This window comes from Aureobasidium melanogenum (genome assembly GCF_000721775.1).
Source record: "Aureobasidium melanogenum CBS 110374 unplaced genomic scaffold scaffold_3, whole genome shotgun sequence".
In the NCBI taxonomy this organism is placed as follows: domain Eukaryota; kingdom Fungi; phylum Ascomycota; class Dothideomycetes; order Dothideales; family Saccotheciaceae; genus Aureobasidium; species Aureobasidium melanogenum.
Window position 1 is genome coordinate 1,207,588 of NW_024470055.1, and position 26,611 is coordinate 1,234,198.

The 26,611-nt window shown below is 49.8% G+C and overlaps 10 protein-coding genes across 10 annotated transcripts; 5 read left to right on the forward strand and 5 right to left on the reverse strand.

Moving 5' to 3' along the window:
• Positions 1 to 10: 10 nt before the first annotated feature.
• M437DRAFT_13688 (uncharacterized protein) lies at positions 11 to 778 on the forward strand (the record flags this gene model as incomplete). Its single annotated transcript, XM_041018724.1, has 1 exon — positions 11 to 778. A coding segment is annotated over one exon (768 nt), but the record flags the coding sequence as incomplete, so codon positions are not given.
• Positions 779 to 1,211: 433 nt separating this feature from the next.
• Positions 1,212 to 2,384, reverse strand: M437DRAFT_40705 (pectin lyase-like protein; the record flags this gene model as incomplete). The annotated part of the gene is made up of 1 exon (XM_041020237.1): positions 1,212 to 2,384. One exon carries the CDS (start codon positions 2,382 to 2,384, stop codon positions 1,212 to 1,214), a length of 1,173 nt encoding a protein of 390 aa, XP_040883048.1.
• A 1,850-nt stretch (positions 2,385 to 4,234) lies between these two features.
• On the forward strand, positions 4,235 to 6,529 carry M437DRAFT_41495 (uncharacterized protein; the record flags this gene model as incomplete). The annotated part of the gene is made up of 2 exons (XM_041020390.1): positions 4,235 to 5,860; positions 6,197 to 6,529. 2 exons carry the CDS (start codon positions 4,235 to 4,237, stop codon positions 6,527 to 6,529), a joined length of 1,959 nt encoding a protein of 652 aa, XP_040883049.1.
• A 909-nt stretch (positions 6,530 to 7,438) lies between these two features.
• On the forward strand, positions 7,439 to 8,883 carry M437DRAFT_81864 (uncharacterized protein; the record flags this gene model as incomplete). The annotated part of the gene is made up of 2 exons (XM_041027634.1): positions 7,439 to 7,493; positions 7,553 to 8,883. 2 exons carry the CDS (start codon positions 7,439 to 7,441, stop codon positions 8,881 to 8,883), a joined length of 1,386 nt encoding a protein of 461 aa, XP_040883050.1.
• A 1,482-nt stretch (positions 8,884 to 10,365) lies between these two features.
• On the reverse strand, positions 10,366 to 10,699 carry M437DRAFT_81865 (uncharacterized protein; the record flags this gene model as incomplete). Its single annotated transcript, XM_041027635.1, has 2 exons — positions 10,366 to 10,613; positions 10,663 to 10,699. 2 exons carry the CDS (start codon positions 10,697 to 10,699, stop codon positions 10,366 to 10,368), a joined length of 285 nt encoding a protein of 94 aa, XP_040883051.1.
• A 1,292-nt stretch (positions 10,700 to 11,991) lies between these two features.
• On the forward strand, positions 11,992 to 15,368 carry M437DRAFT_81866 (putative P450 monooxygenase; the record flags this gene model as incomplete). Its single annotated transcript, XM_041027636.1, has 5 exons — positions 11,992 to 12,100; positions 12,153 to 12,504; positions 12,558 to 12,889; positions 12,941 to 13,885; positions 13,942 to 15,368. The coding sequence occupies 5 exons, from the start codon at positions 11,992 to 11,994 to the stop codon at positions 15,366 to 15,368; spliced, it is 3,165 nt and encodes a 1,054-aa protein (XP_040883052.1).
• A 759-nt stretch (positions 15,369 to 16,127) lies between these two features.
• On the forward strand, positions 16,128 to 18,371 carry M437DRAFT_41755 (uncharacterized protein; the record flags this gene model as incomplete). Its single annotated transcript, XM_041020435.1, has 3 exons — positions 16,128 to 16,260; positions 16,315 to 17,638; positions 17,813 to 18,371. 3 exons carry the CDS (start codon positions 16,128 to 16,130, stop codon positions 18,369 to 18,371), a joined length of 2,016 nt encoding a protein of 671 aa, XP_040883053.1.
• A 146-nt stretch (positions 18,372 to 18,517) lies between these two features.
• Positions 18,518 to 20,224, reverse strand: M437DRAFT_72854 (uncharacterized protein; the record flags this gene model as incomplete). Its single annotated transcript, XM_041025919.1, has 5 exons — positions 18,518 to 19,171; positions 19,221 to 19,385; positions 19,498 to 19,562; positions 19,612 to 19,730; positions 19,782 to 20,224. The coding sequence occupies 5 exons, from the start codon at positions 20,222 to 20,224 to the stop codon at positions 18,518 to 18,520; spliced, it is 1,446 nt and encodes a 481-aa protein (XP_040883054.1).
• A 1,865-nt stretch (positions 20,225 to 22,089) lies between these two features.
• On the reverse strand, positions 22,090 to 24,024 carry M437DRAFT_41520 (uncharacterized protein; the record flags this gene model as incomplete). The annotated part of the gene is made up of 1 exon (XM_041020397.1): positions 22,090 to 24,024. One exon carries the CDS (start codon positions 24,022 to 24,024, stop codon positions 22,090 to 22,092), a length of 1,935 nt encoding a protein of 644 aa, XP_040883055.1.
• Positions 24,025 to 24,957: 933 nt separating this feature from the next.
• On the reverse strand, positions 24,958 to 26,592 carry M437DRAFT_63560 (uncharacterized protein; the record flags this gene model as incomplete). Its single annotated transcript, XM_041024278.1, has 2 exons — positions 24,958 to 25,819; positions 25,994 to 26,592. 2 exons carry the CDS (start codon positions 26,590 to 26,592, stop codon positions 24,958 to 24,960), a joined length of 1,461 nt encoding a protein of 486 aa, XP_040883056.1.
• Between the last annotated feature and the right edge of the window lie 19 nt (positions 26,593 to 26,611).

Genomic DNA, 26,611 nt, shown 5'->3' on the forward strand with positions numbered 1-26,611 from the left:
CCAGAACACGGCTCTCCTGCCCGTCCGCATCGCCGTCTCCAAACCTGCCCAGCGCGCATACCTGACATCCGTCCTCTTCTTCAGCACCTGCTTTTTTCTCCTCATTGTCTCCGTTGCCGCCTATCTCGCCTTCTATTGGACCTACATCCCACGCATAGGCTTCAGTCGCCCCATCCACCTCCAATTCGATAGCCTCGAGTCTCCGCCATGGGGTGTCGCGAACCTAGCCCCCGACCTGGTTAGTCTCCAGCCATACGATGTCAAGGTCCAAATACGCCTGCCGCGCACCAAGACCAATACTGAGATTGGCAATTTCATGATCGAGACGACTCTTTACGCACCCGGCGAAAAAGGCTCCGTCATTGACGATTCGCGCATTCCCGTCGCAAAGGATCCAAACACTTCCAAGATTCTCGCCAGCTCGAGACGATCTGCCATCTTGACATACTACTCGCCTGTCGTTGATCTCGCTCGTAAGGCTACCGAGCTGCACTGGCTGATTCTAGGCTGGCGGCTCGAAGCAGAAACACTCGAGATCCCCGTCTTCAGCGGAGTCTCATTTGCAAAAGGATGGAGGAATGTCCCGGATACCATGCAGATACAAGTGCAAAGTCCTGCTCGAATGCAAATTTACGAAGCCAATGTTGTTTTCAAGGCTCGTTTCCAGGGCTTGAGGTGGATCATGTACAACCATCGCATCACCAGCGCTATCGTCTTCATTGGCGCTTTTTGGGGCACTGAAGTTCTTTTTACTGCTATCTGTTGGGCTATCCTGAGTGTCTGGATCTTCTCATCTGGCGACGACACTTCTATCAAGACAGAAGTTAAGGACAACAAACGCATAAAAGCAGAAGATTCGGAAGGGGAGCAGCAGGCCATGTTATCGGATACAGAGCGAACATATCCTACCTATAGCAAAGGTCCTGCCATGCGCTACAGCTCACCCGCCGTCAAGAAGGAGGAAGCTGAATCAGAGCCCTTCCCACAGCTTCTGACTACTGCTCTGGAAGCTGACGATGAGGACGAGAGCGACGACTTCTTCGACTCTGGCCTCGGTACTAGTCTCGAAAGCAGTACTGGTCATGGCAGCTCCAAGGAAGCTCTACGCAAGAGAAAGAATAAGGCGTCAAGAAGTTGAACAGTCTCTGAGATATATGTAACGATACCCTGATATGAATATTGTTCGAACTACATGATCTTTTTTATCCCCATCAGTTTCTATGTACTTGTGGCTTCCTATCAATCCACTTTGTGTTTCCAAACTTGCCCGAGAATGGATACTGGAACACCTTCTCAACGGTGCTGTAAGGAGCATAGTCTGCATCCGTCATAACAAGCGTGATATTAGCCTGCGCTCTCCCAGTAGCATTCCACCCGGGCCCATAATCCACATACTCCGCCATTGTCGTATTTGCTCCGATCCTCGGATCAGACGCACTCCACTTGATATACCCACTCGGGATGATCGAGTCATCCAGATACGTATTTGCGAAAATGCTTCTGTGGCCAGCATTCCAAGGTCTCCCCAAAGCACACTTTCCTACGATATCGAGGGAGCTGTTTGCAGCACGAACAAACGAGTCGTGGATATATGCGCCGTAATGGTTAACGAAGGAAGTGTTTGTGCCCTTCCAGGCTGTAATTCCGCCGCCGCAATTACGTAGAGAGAGCAATGAAGATTGGATCCATAAAGTGCCGAAACCGTAGAGGAAGTCTGTTTGGCCGGCGATGGTGCTGTTGTACATGTATGTGTTTCCTAGTTTCCCGATGTAGATGGTATCTTGATAGCTGTAGAAGCCACAGTAGTAGAAGCCGGCATTAGCATAGCTGACACTGAGAGCTAAACTGGGCCCGGCGGAGTATGGTAGGTAGTCGTTTATAAAGTTGAGGTTGTAGGCTCTGAAGTCGGTGTTGCCGAAGGGTGTGCCGTCGGGTACGCGGTTGCCGGTAGGTCCGCTGCCAGTCAGACTGCTGTTGAAGGTCGGCGCAATGGTAAGAGTAGAAGTATATGCGTTGTCATAACTTCCTGTGCTGGCTGTTCCAGTAGCGTTGTGCCAAATCACATTGACCGTATTCATGGTGTTGTCGTTGGGGAACTTGGTTTGGGCGAGCAAAGTCAAAGGGCCGGGGCGGGTGACATTGACTTGCTCGGTATAATTGCCTGCTAGAACTAGAATGTAGTAAGGGACTGTATTGTTTGGAATTGACAGTACAGCAGACTGGATGCTGGTGAACTTTGCATTGGGTCCAACGAGAAGGGTTCCTTGAGGACAGCCCTGGAGCGGATTCTGTGTTGGATACTGACACTCGCCACGGCTGTATGCTTGAGCAGTACCAAGAAGGCCGAGGGAGAGCACAGTTAAGATGGACTTTGAAGTGACCATCTTGGATGATTGAAGGGTTCTGACCTACATGACTTGGCGTGGTGATGCTTGTTCTTGTACCTCTCACAACATTACCTTCCGGAAAATCTCTTGAGCCATGATGTCGACTCCGCATTGCGTCCCCAGATACTCCCAGACATCTGCATAATAAGGCAGAATGATTGTCTGCCATGCGGAGATTCTTCTGGGGTGATTGCGGAGAGATGGGGTAAAATATGATCTGCAGGCTAGAGAAGATCCACCAATGGCATTAAGACTCCAATATTGCACGGCAGGGCACCCTGATGCTTGTGTGAAGATATATAGGCAATACGACAGAGTTCATAGAAGCACTGTCATGGGAGGAACAGCTTTTCAAAATCGGCCTTGAGACGAGTAATGCAGTGGTTCATAATGAAGCTTGAAAAGCAAACAAGCTTCGCCGAGCCGGGCACACGCGCTGACAGCCTGTCCAAAAAAGCAGGTCCTGATGTACGCGCCCGTTCTTTCAACTTCTTCGTCAGAAGAGAGCAAATAGCAAGTTTTGAGCGAATCGATATGACCAGACGACGTCAGTCTGTAGCGCCGGATCGATTTCGCACTCGTGTATCGTCAGGACCTCGTGTTATTCTCGTGTTCATAATAGGACTTGCTTGTTTGTTGAGGTGAGCGTCGTTGATGGGCTGGGCGCTGACTCGGGCAACTCAAAAGGGAGCTGAAAACGTGCCCGTTGGCTTTGCCTCATTGGTGGCGTTGACAATATGGAGCTCCGTAGCTTGACTGAAACAAACCTGCCATATCCACTGGCGTCAGATCAGCGGCAAGAGGGACCTATTGATCCCACGCCATAACGAGCTGGGAGTATCGTATGTCGCATGCAGATCGCGACATCCTTTGAAACACAATGAATTCGTGTTTCTAGATAGAGTAGAAGATAGGAGTTAAAGCTTCGTACAACTAACTATCTTTCAAGTTGACTTTGCAATCGCATGGCTTCGGCAAGGAAGAATTGTGCGAAACCTTGCTTCTAAACGAGCTGATGCTCGAGCTTCGACAAGCCCATCAGTCCACAAGGCAACGCTTGATTTCCAGCAACGCTCTTTTTTCCTTCGCTTGCCTGAAACCACGCTGCCATTTCACAACGTTCAGATTGGAACAACGTCGAAGGCTAGAGAGCCCAGATGCCCCAGAGACAGGATCAACAAGAAATGCCCTGTCCGCAACAGTATCCGTTCTGTACAAGTAGAGGCAGTGGCTCCGAAGCGTCGAAAGTCTAGCCCTCGAGATAAGCCACGCGTTAGCGTCCACGTTGCTTCGTCAGCCTTTCACTCTCGCACCATTCAGCTTGAGCGAGCTGATACGTGCTGATGACTTGGGAATCGATATTGCAGGGACTCTGTGAAGCGCCATTTCTATTGTCACGTTGTCAGATTGACGGTGGTAATTTCCAATCCGTCAGAAGTCTTCTGCCATACGGCGGCTAATGCCCTGTTGTCGTTCGTTCATGGCTAATGATGCTTTTGTTTTTGGTTTGGGTTTAGGTTGTCAACACCCTTGTCCGGGGTGGCAGATCTCGTAAACCGGTTCTGTAACGATGTCTTTCGATCACAGCCGCAGTGGAGGAGCTGGCGCCTGGCCACCATCAGCTATGCTTGAGCTAAATATGCCGCGAGCGAATGTGGTAATGACGAACATGGACAAGCCCTGATATATCCCACCCAGTATTCCGAGTCGACTTTCCGCCATTTTTGCCCTTTCCCACTGATCTGTGATTTCACTTACCACACTCCGCGTCTGAGGTACCAAGCATTTCCAAGCACTACAGGATTGGGACTCGCCTCAGGATGAGAGGGCTTGATTCACTCGACTCAATGACGGGACTTCTAAGTCCGCGGTTCGAGAAGTTCGGCTCTGACAATGTTGCGAACTATGTCAGCAGTCCTTCAAGATGCCTCAAGCTTGTCAAAGGACTCGTATTGACCGGATGTGTTGTTTTCTGCGTTCTTCTATACACAAGCGTCGCTACACATTCAGACTGGAACTATGTCACATCGAGCGTCTCCAATAACACGACATCTACCACAAAGACGCCGGCGATACCGACAAAGCCAACACAGCCTAAGGAAGGACTCACAGGATCGTTATGGGGCACAAAACAGCCGCAGTACTATTCAATCCACACTAACGAACCCTACGACATCGATGAAGCTCTACGCACAGTCTTGAGTCTGTGTCCAGACGAGGTCTACTACCATGCATTGACGCAACCCATCATGACCAGCGATGAGGACAAGCTGCATGAAACTGGCGTGCGTGTACGCATGTTCAAAAAGTACTTCGACGCTTGGGAATCATTGCATGTTGTGACAGACAGCAAATCTGACACTGCCTTTGTGCGAGACGATATCTTGCGCCATATCAGAGATTCCAAAGATATTTCTGCTTTCACCTCCGGAACACGCATCGAAGCTGTGCGCCAGTATGAGACCTACCGCACCTTCTTGTCAAACATGTCAGCAACTCTGTTCCCTTGGACCAGCCCTTACTTCTCCGACCACATGACTCTGCACGGACATATGTACAATGCTGGACGAGGCATTGCAATCTCTGGCAGCAATGCGCAAGCTTCCTATATCAAGACTGCGATATCCTCTTTCCGTGCCATGGGCTGCACTTTGCCCGTAGAAATTATGTATCTCGGCGAGGAAGACATGAGTGAGGACACTCGCGCCGACCTTGAAACTATCCCAGATGTCATCACTCGCGATCTCAAGAAGATGGTTGACGACCACGGCTGGGAGATCAAGGGTTGGGCTGGCAAGGCTCACGCTGCTTTCATGAGTTCTTTCCGTGAAGTCATTCTGCTCGACGCCGACGTCCTGTTCTTCGACAACCCTGAACTTTTGTTCAACGACCCTGGCTATGTTGACACTGGTGCTCTTTTCTTCTCCGACCGTACAATCTTCCCACAAGACAAAAGAACATTCCTCCGCAAAATCCTTCCCAAGCCTGTCTCTAGCAAGGTCAAGGAAAACAGATGGTGGAAAGGCGAGACTTGTGAAGGTCAAGAAGCTGGAGTAGTTGTGGTTGACAAGTGGAGACACTTCTTGAGTGTCTTCTTGACTACGAGATTGAACGGTCCTGATCGCGACGACACCGACACCTCAAAGGGAACCTACAGTTACTGGTGGGGTGACAAGGAGACTTGGTGGATTAGTTTCGAGCTTGCTGGTGACACGGACTATCATTTCCACCAAGGTGGTACTGGCAACATGGGCACAGTGAGCAACACCGAGCCTATTGAGAAAAAGGAAGAAAAGAAGGAGGCAGAAAATACTGAAGACAAGAAGGATGATGAGAAGGCCTCGACCACCGAGGGTCTGCAAACAGAAGACAACATACAGAAGACGGATGCTCAAGATTTCAGCGACAATTTGAGAGACTTGCAAGCATTGCAGGCTACCAAGGCCGCGGAGCCACCAACAGAACAACCAGTCGTGGAGACCACAGAACCCAACACCCCCGCTCCTGCACCAGACGCAGACGATGTTATGAAGGCCATCAAAGCAGCAGAGGCTGAGAGGGCCGCTCGACTTCCTGAAGAAGAAGGTCACTATCTACCAGTGGAGAACAATACTCAACCTGCCGAAGGATCTTCCACTGAGAAGCCTACTACCTCTTCTGACGAATCTTCTACTACCACTGAAATTTCTGATTCTGGTCGAGCTCTTTCCCGCCGTCACTTGAGCAAACGTGACAGCTGGTTCGACACCGCCATGGAAACAAAGCGCCCAAATCTCACCGGTCCAGGCATGCTTGATCTCCCCGATCAGAGAATTATTCTCTGCGCGCCTCAGCTCTTGCATCTATCTACAGAGGGTCGACCTTTGTGGTTCAATGGCTGGATTCAGGACAACAAGCACCAAGCCAGCTCTGATGTATCAGTAATGGAGTTTTTCATGACTGAGAAGCGCAAGGACGGAGAGTGGGCTGAATGGGCTATCGGTTCAGACAACATGTGCTGTTTGAAGGGCGATGACCTGCACGCGTTCAATGACAAGGAGTTGGCTGCTTTCAAACTGATTGTGGATATTGCCAAGGAGAACGGCTCGCTCAATGAAGTTTTGGAGAAGGAAAGGAAAGCAAACAAGGATAATGAGGATTGAGGATGATGTTCGTTGCACACTTCTTTTGTTATACTAGCGTGGCGCCTGGAGTTCATGGTAGAACGAGCATAGTCATCATTGACGAAACTTTTCTTTATTGCTGCCTTTTCCTCTCCAGCCTACAAATCACTTCTGTGATGCCTGAGGATCCTTGGGATCAGGTCAGATTCAATGCTGGAAGGGGATGTACCAGATACGATGACGCTCTCCATTATCCTGGTGCTAAAAGGAAGTTGCTGGGTTGCGAGTTTCGGCCAGCACTAGGTTGTGGCTCAGAGGAAAGAAAGACACCGAGAGCAGTGTCCGCATCATTGGTCGACCTGGAACACTTGCTCTTACAGCACTCGCATTTTGGATGACCTGACAAGTGTCAGAGAACCACTTTCCTGAATTGCAACAGAACGCCGAACCAATATACACGCGCATCACTGAGAAGGCTGAGTCAGATCTGCATTTAACTTCACTTGACCTCAGAGTAAATCTCGAGAAGTGATTAGCCAACTTCTTGATCGATCATTGTACGCACAACAAGCTCTAGTCTTTCCTTACTAGAGAAGTAGCAGTGATGATGGTGCTGATTTCCCAGTCCGTGCCGTCTCAGTGTCCATCTTTGCTCTGAGAAAGGCAGGTAACTACAAGGAACCAACGCTGGTGGACTTCGTTCCATCGTTCACACGTCAAATTAACGGCCGCGTCCAGCATCACGACTGCCTATCTGGACCGTACGCCAACCCGCGTTTTCGATTTTCATGCTTCCGACGCATCACTCTTTCTGCAGTTTCGCAACTCAACCATCACCAGCCCGTTCCACATCAACTACATACATCCACGACCTGCGCTTCATCACACCTGCATCCTGCCGATACTTGAACTAGGCCTCATTACTGCTGATCTCTAATCACCTCCAAGATGGCCACAATGAATCAACTGTCTCCCCTCCAGAGCCTCGGACAACGAATTCAGAGTATGTAGTTCTTTTACCGCTGAAGCTCAAGCACCCTCAGATGATTGACGACCTTGCAGACGTCTATAGCACGTTCCATTGGGGAAAGCGCAAGCAGCTCAAGCCTGATGTTCTCTTCGACAAGCAAACTTGCTGCAATCCTCCCATTAACGCTGCCCACAACACATGGTGGGCCTCTATGCAACCCCCGGAGTATCCACGTGTTATCGGTTACGGCAATACGCTGGAAGGGGCTTTAAACAGTCTCTATAGTCAGCTTCAATTGGGTCCGCAACAATGGATGGCCATTTACGGTGCCCAAAACCAGGGAAATATCATCGCCAATGGAGCGCAGAGCCAGATCTCGGGAGCCTCAACGACACCATACGTGACTTATCCCATGTCCACCCAAAGCCTCAGCTCTGGTTCAGGGACCTACACACCTCTCCTTGCAACTCTCCCCTCTCTACAAGCGCCCGGAGTTGGATCGGTTCCTCAGCCTATCACACCCGATGTTGCCAAGCAGACCGCCCAGCTACCGCAGAAGTTGACAAGCCACAACAATGGCCAGAAAGATAAGATTTCCAAGTCCAACTCGTCGAGCACGCCTGCGACCTATTATACTACACAGATGTCCAATGGTGGCAGCAGTGCCAGCCATCCATCTCTTGATCAGGTGATGGAAGGAATGAAGAGTCTCCAGAGGGGGCTCGAGACTATGTCTAAGACCCTTTGCATGGCTGACTTCCAGTCCCGCCTGGCACCGTCTTCGGCTGGATCCACTTCTACTTCATCGACCGCGTTCAGTAATCCACCTGCACAGTTACTCAACATGACAGCGGACAGATACAAGCAGCCAACCACGATGTTCAACTCGGAGAAGAAAGAGCTGAAGCAGCAAGGCATTCAGGAACAGCTCCAGAATGAGATCAACCTTCCCAAAGTCTATCAAAGCCCCAGCATCGACAACGCAGGATGCCGCAAACTCCCCGCACCCGTGTGCACAATCGGCAGCAAACTTACTTCCACTACAAACCTCTCCGCGCCACCCAGCACCAGTGTGCAAACTATAACGCCCACTGAAGCTTCCGTGGCCACTAGTTCGGCTCCCACTAATGCTGCGAGTTCCTCACAACGGACCAGGGAAACAGATCCCTCTCTCTTCCAGCGTTCTTCCGAGATCTCTGATGTCTCCGCCTCAGTTGACGTGGGCGTATCTACCAATACCATGCAGAACGAATACGGCAAACGCGAGCGTGATCGCATCCATGATGAAGTTATTGGAAGCCCCAGAATGAACGTTGAGCAGAGACTCGACAAGACTCCAGAGACCGAGCGATCGTTCCAGCCGATCAAGAATGAGGAACACTCCCACAAGAAGATCAAGATCGAGGAGGAAGATTCGCACTGACAAGCTTTAATGGTGAGGCCCTCGTTTCTTCTACATTCTGATCGACCTTTACCCTTCGCAACAGTCATATGAGCAGTATGGAAAGAAGGAAGATCAACACACGGAGAAGAGTGCGAAGGGAGGTTCTTGATTTTGCCATGACACAGGACTGGAGAATCAACCAAACATTATCCCGAACCACGAAGGGCATGGTCACCGTCTACGAATCAGAGGAATTGTATCGCTACCAAAGCTTAGTTTAACTGAATCGCGGTCATATATGTTAGCATCAAATAGCTTCGGGATCCTTGCATGGCAAGAAAGAGACATCACTCGAAGTCTAGCATGATTAGGTAGTTTTCTCGGAATAGATTTAAATATTTCACTGGCTTCCAAATGAATGGCGCTGTCAAGTGAATGTAGCCTTACACTGTCTCGAGTCTTTCTCTGACCGTATGCATGAATTACGATTTGTTGCATCTTCTTCTCAGACTTGGTGTCCGAGAATAATTTATCACGCTTGTATGGCTACAAACAGTGTATCAGACACGTCATATACTTTATTTGTCTCTATGTAGTTATTCCAGAGCGCATCGATTGTGAGGTAAGTTTTGATGATGTCGCTGGCCCGCTTTGTCTTTCTTGCCTCTTTTTGGGTTGCTCCGGTGTCTAAAACAGCTGAGTGTCCCGATGCACAACCAGTTTTGTTCCCCAGAATGACTTACCGCAGAAAAGGATGTCTTAACCTTCGTCTGTCAGAGGAGCCTTGTGAAGTACAATATGTTGACCCTCCTCCTCGACAAGCAATACCATCCCATTGACACAACGGTTCGAGATCCGCCAGCATCACTCTTCTCATTGTACCCTACCACTCTCAACCTACAATCCATCCTTTGTCTTGCTACCCATTCGATATGCCTACCGTTTATCTCTCCCTCAAATATGTCTTCACCCTCCTCTCCAGCTTGTTCACTGCACAGACAGTCCTCAAATCCTTCTTTAAGATGTTCCGCGACAGAGAGAGCGAGCGGATCACGGAGAGGACTCTTGTTGAAACATTCAGTGGCAGAAACAAGACCATTTGATTATCACTGTACTGCGCTGAAGCCAATTTGAATGTCACTTGTATGCTGATCTGACTGTCCTGTAGCATTTGGTCTGGTTTTCGAGCCCGTGGCTGTGAAAGAGATAATCTTTCTGCTTTTGGATGACAAATTTAACTGCAGTGAGATGTATTGGTGATGTTTGAAGGAGTTTGAAGTCTTGATTTTGTCTCTGTTCGCAAACAATATTCGTTCGTTTGTGGACTTGCTGGTCATGACTTTGTTTCATCCTTGTTTTCGGCTTTGGACCGTCGTGTTGAGCTACTGATCGGAGCCCATCGTTCTTTCAAGTGCTCTATTATCATTCGCTTGTTGTCTCGTACCCAATCATCTGCGCTTCATGCTTGCATGCCAATGCACAAATCCAAGCAATCATCTCGCATTTCTGGACGAAGTCGACCTATGCACTCACATCCGAGGCTGATCCAGACTCGATACCAAGGTCATCAAGAGCTTTTTGAACACGCTCGCAGCTCTTGTCGAACAACTTGCGAAGAGCCTCTTCTGCGGTGGCAGCAACTTCTCCGGTCAAGCTGTCGACTTGGTTCTCAGACTTGTCCATAACGTAGGCCTGATAGCCACCAGCGGAGTTTTTGGCGATGATGATGTAGGGGTCGCTTTCGAGGAGGGCGTGGAAGTAGAAGTTGTCTGATGTTATGTCAGTAAGATGATCAGTAGTGATATGGAATTTTCGTACCAAGGATTTGTTGACGCATTTCGGGGAGTTCAGACATTTCGAGATTTTGTTCTTGGAAGCAGCAGTTGTGTTTTGAGTTTGGCTGTGTTGGATGTTGGAAAGAGCGAAGGAAAAAACCACTTCACATCGGAGCTGTTTTTATAGACAGAATAGAAAGCTATTCGTGGCTGCTTATGTGTTTAGTATTCAGGAGAACCTCAAACCGAATGTCATCGTCTTATCATCAACGAAAGGTCATCCTCACATCTCATTGAACATCTTTTGGAACATTACGGAAGTTTGACAAACGGTCCAAAGACCCGATGAGTTTCTTTGTCAGTTTGGATTTGTAGAAGAGTCTCATGGCTCATCTTGGTTGCCAGAGCTGACTAGTAGGTTCTCCAGCACCGCGTTGCGATCTCGCCCCAACGTCTAGTCTTTGCTGATCATTGCAACATGACAAAGGCGAGTCAGTGGAGACCGCTCAGGGCTTTTTGGGGACCTCAAGCCTCGATCAATATCTCATGGAATTGGATGAGAAGCAATACCTGCTTTCAACTCTGACTGCTGCTCCAGTATAGAATGAGAGCTTTCCTGTCTGGACTCCGAGCATGTGTGGCATCTGAATATATCAGCTGAAGGACCAATAACTGCCACAGAGAGAGCCATTTCTCTAGCAATAGCATGCCTACGAGTTCTGATATTGCGGGGTTTCGAAGTGACATGTCAGCTCCAAACAACGATCTTGTAGGGATGATCACATTATCAACGTTCCGCAGTTATGATCAATAGTCTAATGGTCGCGATATTCAGTTTTTACCTTGTTCGATTATGTGACTGTGTAGTCGAGGATGAAATTGACGTCTGTGTGATTCTGTCGCTGCATTGGCATGTTTGTTCCGTTGTGTTGGCTATACTCAATGAGATCACCACGATCCCACTCCGATTTGAGGGTCTTTGTTGTACTTGACCACGTACCTTAATATAACGTCGCCGAGGAAGAGGGTCCGGAAACCTTAAGCCCCACCCGCATCGTGACCGAAAACTCAAAATTCATGCGAGAATCGAAGGGAATCCACTTCTTCCGCGACGAACGAACAACCAAAAATCAAGCCGTTTCACATGTCAGGCGGGGGATCCAAGCACCGAGGGTCAGAGCCGCAGACCACTAGAACCAATAGAGTCGAGCTGCAGGACCGTTATCGTGAGCTACGAACACGGATGCTCGCTTCGGTCGTCATTCCTGTCTGGTTTGCTGGTCAAGCTTAAACATCCCCCTCCGCTGTTGCTGCTCTTTCCCAGATCCTGAAGAGTTGTATCTCATCAGTCCTATCTTCCTCACGTATCACAATGACTGCAACCATTCCTCAACCAGCGGGACTGCCCTTTCTTGGCAATGTTTTGAGCGTTGATGCAGAGCATCCTCAAGAGAGTCTTGCCAATATCGCTCAAATCTACGGTATGGTTGCCTTCTTGATTCGAGGAGAGAAATACATGATTGACCTTCATAGGTCCAATCTTCAGGCTCAAGCTTGGTACAGAGCGCATTTTCGTAGCATCACACGAATTGGCCAAGGACCTGTTCGATGAGAACAAGTTCGAGAAAGCGGTCTCCGGCCCTCTGAAAGAGATCCGAAATGGCGTTAAGGATGGTCTATTCACCGCTTTCCCAGGTGAACACAACTGGGCCATCGCTCATCGTATCTTGATGCCTGCTTTCGGACCACTGAGTATTGGCTCCATGTTCAACGAAATGACAGACATCGCATCACAGCTGGTTCTGAAGTGGGCTCGATTTGGTCCTAACAGTGACATCGATGTAACGGATGACTTTACTCGACTCACTCTGGACTCCATTGCCCTGTAAGTCTATGATGATCGATTGCGAGTTTACAAGTCATACTGAACCTCTGTAGGTGCGCCATGGGAGACCGTTTCAATTCTTTCTATCACGATGAAATGCATCCCTTCGTGAAAGCTATGGTGGGATTCCTGTCGGGTTCTGGCAGCAGAGCTAGGCGGCCAGGCTTCGCTCCTGAAATGCTCTACAGCAAAGCCAATCAAGAATATCAGAACGATATCGACGAGCTCCAGAAAGTCGCCCTGGACCTCCTCAAGGAACGTCGCGAGAATCCTTCAACAAAGAAAGATCTTTTGAACGCCATGATCAATGGAAAGGACCCTAAAACGGGGGAGAAGCTTTCGGAAGAGGCCATAGTCCGCAACATGATCACCTTTCTGATTGCTGGTGAGTCCTTTCGACAACGAATCCAAACACGCGAACTAATCAAGTTGATAGGTCATGAAACTACTTCTGGTCTACTATCATTTTTGATGTACGAACTGCTTAACAATCCTGAGGCTTACAGTGCCGCACAGAAAGAGGTGGATGAGGTCGTAGGCAAAGAGAAGCTGACCATGGAACACTTATCCAAACTTCCGTACATCACTGCTTGTCTACGCGAGACTCTCCGCCTTCATCCGACAGCTCCTGGCTTCGCCCTCACTGCCAAGAGTGACCAGGTGCTCGGTGGCAAGTATCCCGTCAAGAAGGGGGAAGTCTGTCTTGCGGTTCTCCCCCTGATTCATCGCGACCCCAAAGTCTACGGCGACGATTCTGAAGATTTCAAGCCTGAACGTATGCTCGATGAGTCTTTCAACAAGCTGCCTCCTCATTCGTGGAAGCCGTTTGGCAATGGAATGAGAGCTTGCATTGGACGCCCGTTCGCATGGCAAGAAGCTCTTCTCTGCATGGCCACTCTGCTCCAGACTTTCCGCTTCACCAAGTCCGATCCATCGTACACGCTTCGTATCAAGACGACTCTCACTATCAAGCCTGACAACTTCCACATGAGGGCAGAGTTGCGAGACCCTGACATGATCGAAGAGTTGATTGGAAGCTTGGGAGGCAATCAGGCAAAAGACTCAGACAAGACCAAGCAACGAGGTGACGTCGAGGCCGATCCTAACGCCGACCCGATCCATATTCTCTATGGATCTAACACTGGCACCTGCGAAGCTCTTGCTCAAAGTCTATCCTCGACCGCATCAAGACATGGATACAAAGCCAAGGTTGCAACACTGGACTCTGCCGCGTCAGGTCTCTCTAAGGATGATCCAGTAGTCATCATTACTGCTAGTTACGAAGGTCAACCTCCGGACAATGCTGGTCACTTCTGCACTTGGCTTGACAAGGTTGATAAGGTCGATGGTACAAAGTACGCAGTCTTCGGTGTCGGAAACAGTAAGTCAGAGTTCTTTCGTCGTCCGTTCTAGTTCACCACTGACTCTCGTGTCTAGAGGAATGGGCGAGCACGTATCAACGTATACCAAAGGTGGTCGACTCCACCCTTGACGCCAAAGGCGCCGAACGCCTGGTCGAACGTTTTGAGGGTGATGTCACTGCTGGCAGCATTTTTGACTCATTCGACAAATGGCAGGACGAAAGCCTCTGGCCCGCAATGGAGAAGCGCTTTGGCAAAAAGTCTAGCGGCTCGAACCCTGAGAGCGATGCAAGCGAGCTCAAGGTTGCCATCGATTATCAGACTCGTTCCAATCTTTTGAGACAGAACATGGAGGTCGCCCAGGTTCTCGAGAACCGACTCCTGACAACCAAGGAAGGTGCTCCACGAAAGCGCCATATCGCACTGAACCTTCCAACTGGCATGTCATACAAGACTGGTGACTACCTCGCCGTACTGCCTCACAATCCTATCGAGAATGTGCGTAGAGTCATGAAGATATTCCAGTTGCCCTGGGATGCTACACTCAAGATTGAGCAAGGTTCGGCAACTTCCCTCCCCACGGGTGTAGCGTTGCCTGTCTATGATATCCTCTCCGGTATGGTTGAACTTGCACAACCGGCTACATCACGGGCTATTCAAACCATCGCAAAGACTATTCCCGAAGAAGACAAAGCCAAGGAGCTTGCTAGCCGTGCTGGTGACGAGAGTTTCCAGAAGAATAACATCAGTGTCATCGACATCCTTGAACAATATCCGACAGCCCAGTACACTATCGGACAATTCCTTGGAGCTGTTCCTCCGATGAGAGTACGTCAATACAGCATTTCTTCATCTCCCCTGGAGAAGGAGAATGTCGCCACATTGACCTGGTCTGTGATTGATGCCCCAGCGAAGAGCGGACTCAAAGGTCACCACTTTGAGGGTGTAAGCAGCAACTTCCTCGAAAAGCTGTCGCCGGGAGACAGAGTTCAGATAAACCTTCGTCCCAGTCGCACGGGCTTTGGTCTCCCTAAAGATGATGAAGTTCCTATGCTCATGGCATGCGCTGGAACGGGTCTTGCACCCTTCCGAGGCTTCGTCGCCGAGCGTGCTCTCAAGAAGGCTGCTGGGAAGAAAGTCGGACCTGCTCTGCTGTTCTATGGCCTCAACGCTCCGGACGAAGATGACATGTATCGCGAAGAGTTTGATGCATGGGAGAAGGCGGGTGTTGTGGATGTCCGTCGGGCCTACACGTTTGCCCCTGACAAATCCCATGGCTGTAAATTTGTGCAGGAAAGACTCTGGCACGATCGAGAAGATGCTGTTGCGATGTTCAGAAACAACGCTCAGCTCTATCTCTGTGGTGCTGGAGTCGTGGGGGCCGGTGTTGGGGAGGTGATGAAGAAGATCAGGATGGAATCTCATGGAGCTACTGAGGAAGAGGCGGCCGAGTTTGTCGCAGGTCTCAAGGGAGAGCGTTACTGGGCTGATGTGTTTTCATGATTCAATCGGGCTATACTCGTGCTTTCTGTCGTCATCAACGAACGTATATAGTAATTGTTCTCTTAACCTTCGCTTGATACAGATCTGCAACGCGTCTTGCACTTTACGCTTTTACGCAAGGCGGTATACATCGTCCCTGGCTCTCATCAGGTCGTTTCTCCAGTCCAACCTTAAAGACCGTTATCCCCTTGGACTTGCCGCCTTGCTTGCTTGCATTACCGCTCCAGTTCGCTACGCACACTTCAGGACGCACAGGTCAAGATGATTCCGCCCTTGGCAACCTCCTCGTTTCCACAGACCAAGAATCGGAATTCTCGCGGAGGAGCTGCGCATGACGGCGCCAAGCAAGCAGCGAGCATTTATCTCATACAGAACATCTGCCTTACTTTGCCAATCGATGAATACTCTCTATTGACAAAGAGGGCGAGGAACTCTTATCCACTGGTTTCAAAAGCTACTTCCGCCCTGAAGGTGCAAAAGGCCAAGGAAAGCCGAATGTGCGACTTGAGTGCCCAGCCATGTGGCAGACCCTTGGCCTACGTCGCGTTCTTCTTGACAGCTGAAGAATATATTCCTACTGGACAATTGTGTCGGTCTTGGTTGTCTTGGAGCTCAGGATGACGAGGTATATATATATAAGTCCATTGGAGGTTGTGGCTACTCGAGCTTCCGAGGCAAATCATAGAACTTCTCGCGCCTTCACGAGCACCCTTCTTCGGTCACGTACTCAAAAGTGTTCCTTCTCTGATAGCTTTTTCCATGGATTCAAACATCAAGTACTTGACAGACGAGGAGGTTGACATATTTCTCAGAGAACTGGACACTGACAATGACGGCGTGATTGAATACGACGAAGTCGAAGCCAAACTCGACCAAGTATTCAAAGAATTAGGTCGATGCACTTGCCATTCATGAACAAAAGGTCGTCTCTGACAATATCATGCAGCTCCCGAGCCAGCAGAACATAACCTCCATCATGAAGACCGCTCAGAGAAGCGACACCAATTCTTACGAAGCTTCATGGGGACGCATAAAGATCACGTTTCCATCACTGAGTTCAAAGGGGTAGTCGAATCATGGCACATCCCTTCAATGGAGCAAGAGAAGAAAGAGGAAGACGAGCAAGCAGACTTTGTCAAGAAAATGTCTTACGCAAGACGCCTCCGCGCTTATTGGGAAGTCCATGGACCGGAGTATGGTTTTCTCGCTCTCGTCATCAGTATGCAAACTGCTTTTGGGGTCTGGCAGCTGATCAAATACCTCACTACGGCTCCCTATAGGGAGACTTTTGGCTGGGGTGTGGTATTGGCAAAGACCTCTGCCGGGGTATTGTACCCGACAATGTTTTTTCTGGTTTTGTCCATGTGTCGCTGGCTAAGCACTGCTCTACGACGCTTTTATTGGATCTCGAGGTTTGTCAATTGGGATCTCTCGCAGGCATTCCATATCAAGATGAGCATTGTCGCGTTGGTATTTGCTTCACTCCATGCTATTGGTCATTTGACTGGCAGTATGCTGTTTGCAAGCCGACCTGCTCAACAGGATGAAGTCGCTGCTTTTCTTGGCCCAGATGCTGTACCGAGGCCCTATGTTGCCTGGATACGATCACTTCCAGGATGGACAGGTCTTGTTATCTTTGGCCTCTTCTGGGTTATTGGTGCAACAAGCCTACCTTGGGTCCGTCGCAGATCCCATGAAGTGTTTCAGCTTGGACACTTATTGATGTTCCCCGTCTTCGCTTTCCTGATGGTCCACGGCACAGTGGGATACCTCCAATGGCCAATGATGGGCTACTTCCTGGCTTTCCCTGTGTTACTAGTCCTCGTTGAGCGAATAGTGAGGACTTGCAATGGGTTCTCACCCCTTGCTGCATATCTCGAAATTCTTGACAAGGAGACTGTATGCATTACCGTCATGATGCCTGGATCCCGCAACTTCGACTACAGAGCTGGACAGTACGTATTGCTGCAAGTACCAGCGCTCAGTCGCTGGCAATGGCATCCCTTCACCATTTCCACATGCATAGGAAACGAGCTCCAACTCCACATCAAGACCGACGGCAATTGGACGGGCAACCTCCGCAAATTAGGCACTTCTTCAGCAGCCGTGAAGATCAAAATTGGAATAGATGGTCCTTATGGTGCTCCAGCACAACGCTTCTACGATTTTGAGCAGACCATCATCGTTGGTGCTGGGATCGGCGTCACTCCGTTCTCTGGCATCCTTACCGATCTACAAGCTAAGGAAGAGCAGCAAATGGGAATGAAGAAGTGGCGGTCCTCGCCATACCAGCAAGCCGCTGAGTCACGCCGCTCCTCTCAGCAACTGAGCCGTCAACCCACCGAGCTTGTTGGTGATAGCAAGAACGAGAAGATAGAAGCAAGTACACCCGAGTCCGAAACATCTGGTCCAGAACTTATAGAGCACGAATTCTGTCATCAGAGACCAAGTCCAAGCACAACAGACCTCTCAACCTACGACCTCTCAACCTACAAACGCGTAGACTTCCACTGGATGGTCCGCGACCGCAACAACCTACTCTGGTTCTCCGACCTTCTAAACTACATCTCCGCAACCACAGCCTCATGCTCCTCACCCAGCAACATAGATTTCAGAATCACCACCCACGTAACTCAAAAGCGCAAAACCCTTTCCACGCATATCTTTCGCTGGCTGCTTGAAAAACATCGCACGCCCGAGCATCCAGAAAGTCCCATCACTGGTCTGATTAATGCAACCCACTTTGGGCGTCCGGATATGAAGACAATCATGAACAAGCATTATGAGGATATGTGTGTGTTGCTAGCTGCAAAGAAAGACTTGCACAGAAACAACAAGAAGAAATTAGAGGACTTGGAGAGTGGGATCAGAGTTGGAGTTTTCTTTTGCGGCGCTCCGGTCGTGGGATATCAGTTGGCAGATTCGTGTAGAGCATTGACTGCAAGGGGCAGAGAGGACAAGACATTCATTGAATATCATTTCATGATGGAGGTGTTCGGTTGATACAGAGAAGAATTCTGTTCGTTTTAGAAATCGTTCGAACAAATTAACAGCAGTATAAATAATTGAATGCAACAGACATAAGCACTTCTGAAAAGAAAACATGAAAGACAAGAGGCGGTATCTATCGCATAGATAGGAATTTGACGCTAAGTTGCAGCTGCAGTAGCAGTGACGGTTGCTGTAACAACAAGTGTAGAAGCTGCTGGCTGTGTAGCTTGCAGCTGACAGGCAGAGGACAAGACAGTGGATGGGTATTTGGTCAGAACATCTGGTGTCGACAGAGCACGCTTCTGATTTTGAGTCGTTGTCTGACTTTGGGCTGCTGTTGTTGTTTGCGATGTCACGCCAGTGACCGTAGCAGTAGTTGTGATGGTCTTAACTGCCGCTGTGTAACCAAGGTATGAAGAACAGAATGGCTGGAGAGTAGCCCATTTGATGTCTGCGACAGCTTGGTACTCTGCACCAACGGCGTCGCCAACAGTGGGGTTGATGCCGGGGTTGAGCTTGGGATAACCAAAGCTGTAGCTGACAAGGTACTGGTTGTCTCCCCACCATTGTCCACCGTTGACTGCATATGTACTGTCCCATGCTTCGGTGTATAGAGCGCAGTACTGACCTTGAGGAACAACGGAGCCATTGGCGAGGTATTCAATTAATACATAGGTGTTAAAGAAATTGCAGACTTTGTAGGGAGTTCCGTCCGTTGGGGCTGTTGCCTTGTTGTATGCGGTCTGAGAGTCGCAGTAGGCAGCGCAAGAAGCCACTTCCCAGGTTGAGGTGAAGATTCTGGCACCCATGAACTAGATAAAAACATTAGCGCTATCTCGGGAAAGCATTCAGACAACCTACAGTGTTGTAGCCTTGGGCATCGTAAGGTGCGTTAATAGCAAAGTCACCATAGGGAGTACCAGCCTGGTATCCAGCGGGCGTCTCGATTTGAGTGGTAACGTAACCATTAGAACCAGCGATAGCAACAGTGAAGCCCTCGTACGTGTAACCCTTATTTACAGCGTTCTAAAGGTAAAAGTACAATTAGCATGTTCCTAACGTGAGAATGGCACATCAGCAGTCAAGGAGCCATCTGGTGGCTGTTGACCTGCACTATTTGTACCCTTGCCTTACATACGTCTTGTGATACAGGACCTCCCCAGTAGGCACAATGGATCATGATCGCGGACGAGTTCGAACAGCCTAAGATCGAAATCAGTTGAGCGTCACAAGGAGAGAAGAGTTGAAATACCAGATGGATTGCGCTCAAAGTACATGTTGACCGAAACACAGCCATTTCTAGCTGTGCATCGGCTGGCGCAGGTAGCAATGTCATAGGTATCAAAGCTATCATAACCCAGGTACCCGAAGCTATATCACATCAGAACCCGTTCAGACATTCAGAAGGGTAATATGGCTTACGCGTTGTTCGAAGCTTGCTGGTTCACAAAAGCTTGATTGTAGCCAGTGGGAACAGGAGCGGTGGAGGCGACAGAGGCATAGTAGGGATCCGCAAGAAAATCAGCTACGTTATCGGCAGCAGCGGAGTAGGTAGGAGCCGAAGATGCGCCAGTGAACTGAGGCACACAGGTGGTAGAGGTCGCTGCTCGCTTGGAAATGACTGCAGTCGGAGACAATACATCGCTGACTGCAATGCTCACAGATGAAGCAGCAGCGCTAGCGACAGCGATCAGGGAAGCAGTATCATAGGTGACCGTCTGAGCAGCAACACCCACAGCCTGAGAGAATGTTGGGTCAGGAGTATCCAAGACCATGGACAGGTCAATTTGCTGAGGCTGAGCAGCAGGAAGAGCGGCGGCCAAGTTTGCTGCTAAAGCAGGGAGAGCGTAAGATGAGAAGCGCATCTTGGGAGGAACGATTACAGAAGCGAGCTTTGGGATGGACTTGACTCCAAGCAATTTTGAGTGAGGATCGTCGCTTCTTTTATGCTAAAACAGCTACACCTGAGCCGCTTGAAAGAGGATATTCCTGCTTAACCGGGCCCGGGATAATTTGGCATATCCCCCAAGCCACTACTGATGAGGGTCAAGGTCACCATTTACTGTCTGCGTCGAGTGATCATTCTCCAGATCGCGGGAGTAGACCATGTGAATTAACATGTGTAAGCCTAGAAGCGACATGTTTCATCTGTGCCAGGGGAGACAGGGGAGAAGGTTTCATGCCGTGCTCCATGCGTCTGTGCAGTGAACGGAGGCTGTTGCATGGTTCAAAACCAGCTTTTTCTTCGAGATGAATGTGAAAGCTTACCAATAGCCGGTGAATCCTTCCACTAGATGATGTTCTTGCTCGCCTGTCCCTGCGACCCCCCTCAGTGACCGGAAGAATGCAGACTTTTCAGCGAAGTCATGCCAACTGACGAAGTTATTGAATGAATGCCATGTATGCATATCTGGAGATGGGGATACCGCTGAACGACGTTGTTGTATGGACTCACTCCGCGACATGAACGGCTGTTCTCCGATCCAACGATGAGCGAAGGTATGTTCTCCACCGTGCCCACACTTCGGACAGATCGCGGGTATGATTATTCCCATTCTCTGCAATTACGAACGATTGCTATTCCCAGAACCGTTACGTTGATCACGAGGACTGTGAGAAAGCTTGGTAAAAGGCTTGGTGACAAAATTGGGGATCCCGGTCGTACTACTGTGGTGCACCTTTGGACTGACAGTGTTTAGAGACCAAGGGACGTTAGATCTTGAACACGAGGATGTGGCTCTGATCATTCCCCGTGCTTCGAGCAGTCTTCCCATCCTTGGGGAAGGATCTTGTCAGTTGCACCAGAGGCATTGGTCTACTCTGACCTCTGTATGCTTCTCTGAATTGCGACTTCAGCCTTGTGGCCATGTACCTTGCGAAACCGTGTACATTCAGGAAAATGACCCCTGAAGATCTTGTTGATCGGGAAGTTTTTGCCGTTGCTTCTACGTTTGTAGATGGCTTGGTGAACACGAGTGCAATGTCGTCTCACTCGATCATGTGGTCTGAAATTCTTCAATTGCATCGCAAAGTTCAAATTCAAACCCATTTACTTTTGTCCAGGAGTTGACACACCACGCCCTGCCGCTAGCTTTCGTGTATCTTAATTTGTTTCTAAAAGCCTCTCTGGCCACGAAACTCCTTTGACGCCGAACAACAGGAGTCGCATTTTGACCCGGGTGCAATGCGCCATGTTGTTTACCGAGCATCTTCCTCGCCTTCATAGCCTACGTTGTGCGAGACGGTGCAAACGAGCATTTCTCGGGTCGGTGAGGGGTGATGAAGGGGGATGCTGTTTGACCGTTTTTTAGGCTGATTCCAGATCTGACTGTTCCAGATTCGCAACGGGCCGCGGGGAAGCAACTCGATCGCTGGTCAACGGCTTGTCACTGTCAAGTACGAGTTTCTTGAGGTATGTCATTTTCATTGGTGTCATCAAGTTGCGTAGCTCCTGGAGTCGTACCAAGTTTGATCGGTCGCGACTTGAATGTGTGATTCGAGGACTGCTTGATAAAACTTTGACCTTTTGCTGGTAGGAAAGATGCAAATTCGACAGGATATTCTCCGAGGTGATTGCGCGTTCTGGTCCTGTTGCGCGACATTTGTTCCTCGGTGCAATTCTCTTCTGTCCCTGCTCAAGCTTCAATTGGGTAGGCTCTGTCTGCGCTCATCTCATACTCTTGCACTTTCAAGCTCCAGGCCTCAGGAAGATTTCATACTTCTACCAAATCTAGTCCACCGGCAGGCGCATCCTTAGCCCAAACTCGCTAAAAGCATCTGCAATGTCCATGTGCTGTGCATGAGCAGCACTGCGGGCCGCGTCTTTGCTAAGAGCAAATGGTATCTCGTCTGGCTGGCATGTCGTGTTGGCTGGTGGCAATTCGCCTGTCTGGAAGTATCGCCGGACATGTTTTGTAGTACATTCACTATAAGCAGCCAACGAGCAATGACCCGCAGAATTTTGGATCAAGACTCCGCTATTTTTGAGTCGTTCAGCCATCCTAAAAGCGTTAATTGAGGGAGTGACTGGGTCTTTCGTGTTTCCGATGAACAGGATGGGATTGGTGGTGGTCACGTCCCAAGGTCCGGTGTAGCGATATTGCGCGCGCAGAGGGTAATGTATACATTGCATTCTAACGGCGCCATATATATCGCCGATGGTTGGGGAGACTTCCATGATCTTTGTCGCAAAGCTGGCAAACTCCTCGCGGTTTGTCGAGGTTTGGTCATCAGCGTCGGTACACAAGATTGCCATCTCAGCATCAATATCGAACACTGGGTCGACCGAGGTCGTTCGACAGCTCAACGAATGATACGGTTTTAACATCTGCGCAGAATTGCTTCCGTTGCCCTTTTCGAGCTCGGCAATAGTGTTGGCAAGAGTCGGAAACATGCGCACGGGCTTGTACAGACTCTGGAAGACCAACATCCTAAGATCGTGAGAGGTGATAACCTCTGGAACAGGATCTACCACCGGTACAGGATCGTAACGAAGTTTCTCGATTACGGCGAGAGTTCTCTGCTGAACTTCTGCCGGTCCAGTGCTACCATCTGAATCCGCCAGAGCGCAAGTGGGGTAGCCAGCATCCGCGCAGTATTGGTAGAATGAATCCATGGTTTTTTCTGTGTCCATCAAGTCGGTGTACGTTACGCCTTGCTGATTGTCGCTTGTGTCGACTACACCATCAAGCACAAGACGCTCGACTCTATCAGGATACATTGCTGCGAATGTGCTCCCAATGTAGGTTCCGTAGCTGACGCCCCAGTAAAGAAGTTTCTCTTGCCCCGGGCGATACCTGGTTCGCTGTGGATCGTAGCCTTCGTGAGGTTTGTAGTGGTAATTTCTCAAGAGCCTTCTTGCTTCTTTTTCTCGCCATTCACCGTGTTTCTCGATGATCTCCAGTACGTCGCGTGCGACATAGGCAGTTGTTGCATATCGCTTGATGTCTGCTTCTTCCGTAGTGACTGCACAGCTTTGTCCTTTTGCCTTATACATAGCCCACATACGACCAAAGGCAATATCGGAGGCATTTATTGATCCCGTTTCCCAGTCGCGGATAGACCAAACTTGTTCCAGGATAGGGTTTCCATGAAAACATGCAAGCTTGGGTGTCGAAAGACCAATTCCCCTTGGATCGTATGAAATCAGATCAAAATGCCTTCCTTCATTGTCATCTTTGGGCGCGTCAATCAGACTGGTCATCTGCTCCCCAACCCTGAGCATATAGTTGATACCACGTGCTCCAGGTCCACCAGGATTCAGGATGACAGCACCACCATATTTGGGATCGGTGACGGGCACAATGGCTGGCTTTCTGATCAGAGCAAGAGTTATGGTGGCATCTGTTGTGCCGTTCCAGTAGTCCATTGGCAAGGTCAGGCGAGCGCATTGATACTTCTCGTAACAAGGTTTGTACTTCAGCGATGTTGAGGCTTCCAGAGATTCCCAGTCAAAAACAGCAGTAAGGGTAGCTTCTTCTTCTCCATGCTGATCCGCTGATGGAACGAAGTGCTTGACACCTCCTGACCAATGATACAACAATGACAGGAATAAGGCAGCTGTCAGAAAAACATATCGCCGTGGAATATTGGTTGATACAGATGGTTCGAGATGCGTTACAGTAGGCGAGCTCCATCCTCTTATGCCTGACTTTTCGGGTGACATCATGTATTGTTGTGTGAAGCGATCTGAGCCGCTTCAATAGAAAACACGATGGACGCGCCGACAGTGCTATGTAGGTTGGATTGAGACTTTCAGAAAGTGGCACGCAGGGCATGAAGTCCGGCGGAAGGAGTCGGGCTTATAACTGCTGCCTACTACTGCTCGCCTTCCTAACACGGACGACCCCGCTCATCCTTTACCGTTCGCGATAAGCAATCAATAATTCACCTTGTCAAGCGACCCAGGTCGATGACCATTGCGCGATGTTCATGTCATATCGCAATCCAGGATGCAGCAATCTCAGAACAAGCGGACCGCTCGACTTCGATAGATACCAAGGAAGCTCGATGGTTGTGAGCAGAACAAGCTGGACGTGGCATCCGACTTGAGTTAGCCCATAGAAAGTCGAAGATGGATATCTCGAAGAGCTCGAGCTCTATCGGGAACCGGCTACCTTCGCGTCGATACAGGAGGATGTCGTTGGAAGAGAGGACAGTGGAGCAGAGCTGTTCAGGTGCCGAGGTGCAAACTTTCTGGTCGCATTTGCTTGGCGAGCCGGCAAGAACGGTGATTTGTTTTCTTTTTTCTTTTTTCCTCCTTCTGTTTTTTCTTTTCTTTTTTTCTTTCTTTCTTTCTTTCCCTTCTCTTGGAAGAAAAGAAAAAGCGGTACACTGGAGGCAAGCATATTTTGATAAAAAAAAAAAAAAAAAATGAATTGATTCGTAAATCTCGCTGATAGAATGCTAATCTTTTTACAGGGAATCGTGATATTAATGATAGTTCTGTTCCTTTATCCCTCTGTCTTCTTTCCTTCGGAGTACACTCCATCAAGGACGTGTTTTGTGAATATTAATGATAGTAATTAGTTCTCCGTGACTTTTCATCCTCTTCGACCGTTCCATGTTTCAGGGAACGAAAAACACCCTCTCAAATGATTTAACATCTGGTGTACTCAACATCAAACTCAAACTCGAAAGTCCAAGACTGGTGAGTCTTGTAAGAGCCGCTACCACCGAAAGTGGCGTACTTGTTGTGGTCAAGAGCAGCGCCGTAAAGCGAGCAGTAAGTACCGAAAGGCTTGTTGTCCTTGTGCAAGAAGTAAGAGTTGAACATCTTGCAAGGAGTGTAGCTGTGCTTGCCGGCCTTGACGGCGGCGTTGCGGTTGAAGGTGTTCTGCTCAATGGCGTAGTTGGCGCAGACCTGGGGGTTGAAGGGGCCGGGGATGAACTTGCTGCCCATGTGGTACTTGGGAGCGGAGATGGCCTTGGGACCGCAGTTCTGGCCGGGCTTCAGGGTGGGCTTCTTGGGGCCGGGGCCACCAGCGGGGGGAGCGGCAGGTCCGGTGGGCTTGGAGGGAGAGACAACTGAGGAAGAGATGGCGGATGTGCTGGCAGGGGCAGCAGGGACCGAGCAGGAAGGAGTAGTGACGTTGGTCTTGTCATAGGCATCGGAACCAGTGATGACAGTCTGGAACTGCTCGCGGTAGTCGCCCTTGTTGGTGGCGAGGTCGGCAGAGAGAGTAGATCCCCAGAGAGTGCACTTGTAGTTGGTGATGGAAGAGGGGTTAGGGCAGTAAGTCTCCCAGGGAGTGTAGGTGGTGTTGTCGTTGTTGGCAGGGGCAAGGCTGGGGTCACGCTCAATGTAGATGTTGAACGAAGTGCAGAGGTCGGTGTCATCACACTTGGCAGCACACTCCTGGGCGTTGTAAGAGGTCAGGGTGTAAAGACCAATGTAAGAGTTGGCAGAGACTGCGGCGTCCAAGTCCTTGAAGACCTGAGTGTACTGAGTCTTGTCCGAGCTGGGTACAACAGTGGGGGCAGCAGATGCCATGGAGTGGAAAGGAGCGTATGAGTAGAAAGCATCAACAGTGTCAGGCTGGACCTGAGGACCGTAACCACCCTATAAAATAGTTAGCAAATCAAAGATTCGAGAAGACCGGAATAAGTGAAAACTTGCAGGCTGAGGGGCACACGCGTCCTCTGGGTTTATGAAGCCACAATAAGTGCCCTCCTCGGGTGTGGTAGGGCAGGGGGCACTAGAATCAGCAGTAGTGCTTGGAGATTGAGTTTTAGTGGCAGCAGCCGAGCTGGAGGTCGAGGCAGCAGCGGAGGACGAGCCAGTGACGGCATCAGCGGTAGAAGAGCCAGCGGAAGTGCTGTAAGAGTAGGCGGGAAGGTTGGTGGGAGCAGCAGAGGTGGTGATTACAGACCAGGTAGCGCTGGGCTGGGTGGGCTTGCCGCAGCCCCAGCCCTGCTGGGAGCTGCCCTGGCTGCCACAGTTGTGGAAGATCTCACACTCGAGACCCTTGTAGAAGTACCAGGGGTTCAAGAGGCCGAAAGTGCGCTTCTCAAGGTCACGCTTGGCGCCAGCAGTGGAAGTAGCGCTGGCAGTAGCAACAGTGCTGACGGCAACAGTGCTAGCAATGGAAGCCTCCTCGACAACGGCGACACCAGTAGGGCCAGTAGCGACCTCAGGAGCAGAGTCCAGCATGGAGAAGTCAAGGTCTTGGGGCATGGGAGAGGCAGCGGCCATGCCAGCAACGGCGGCCAAAGCAAAGGCGGTAGAACGCATCTTTGGAATGATACCTGAT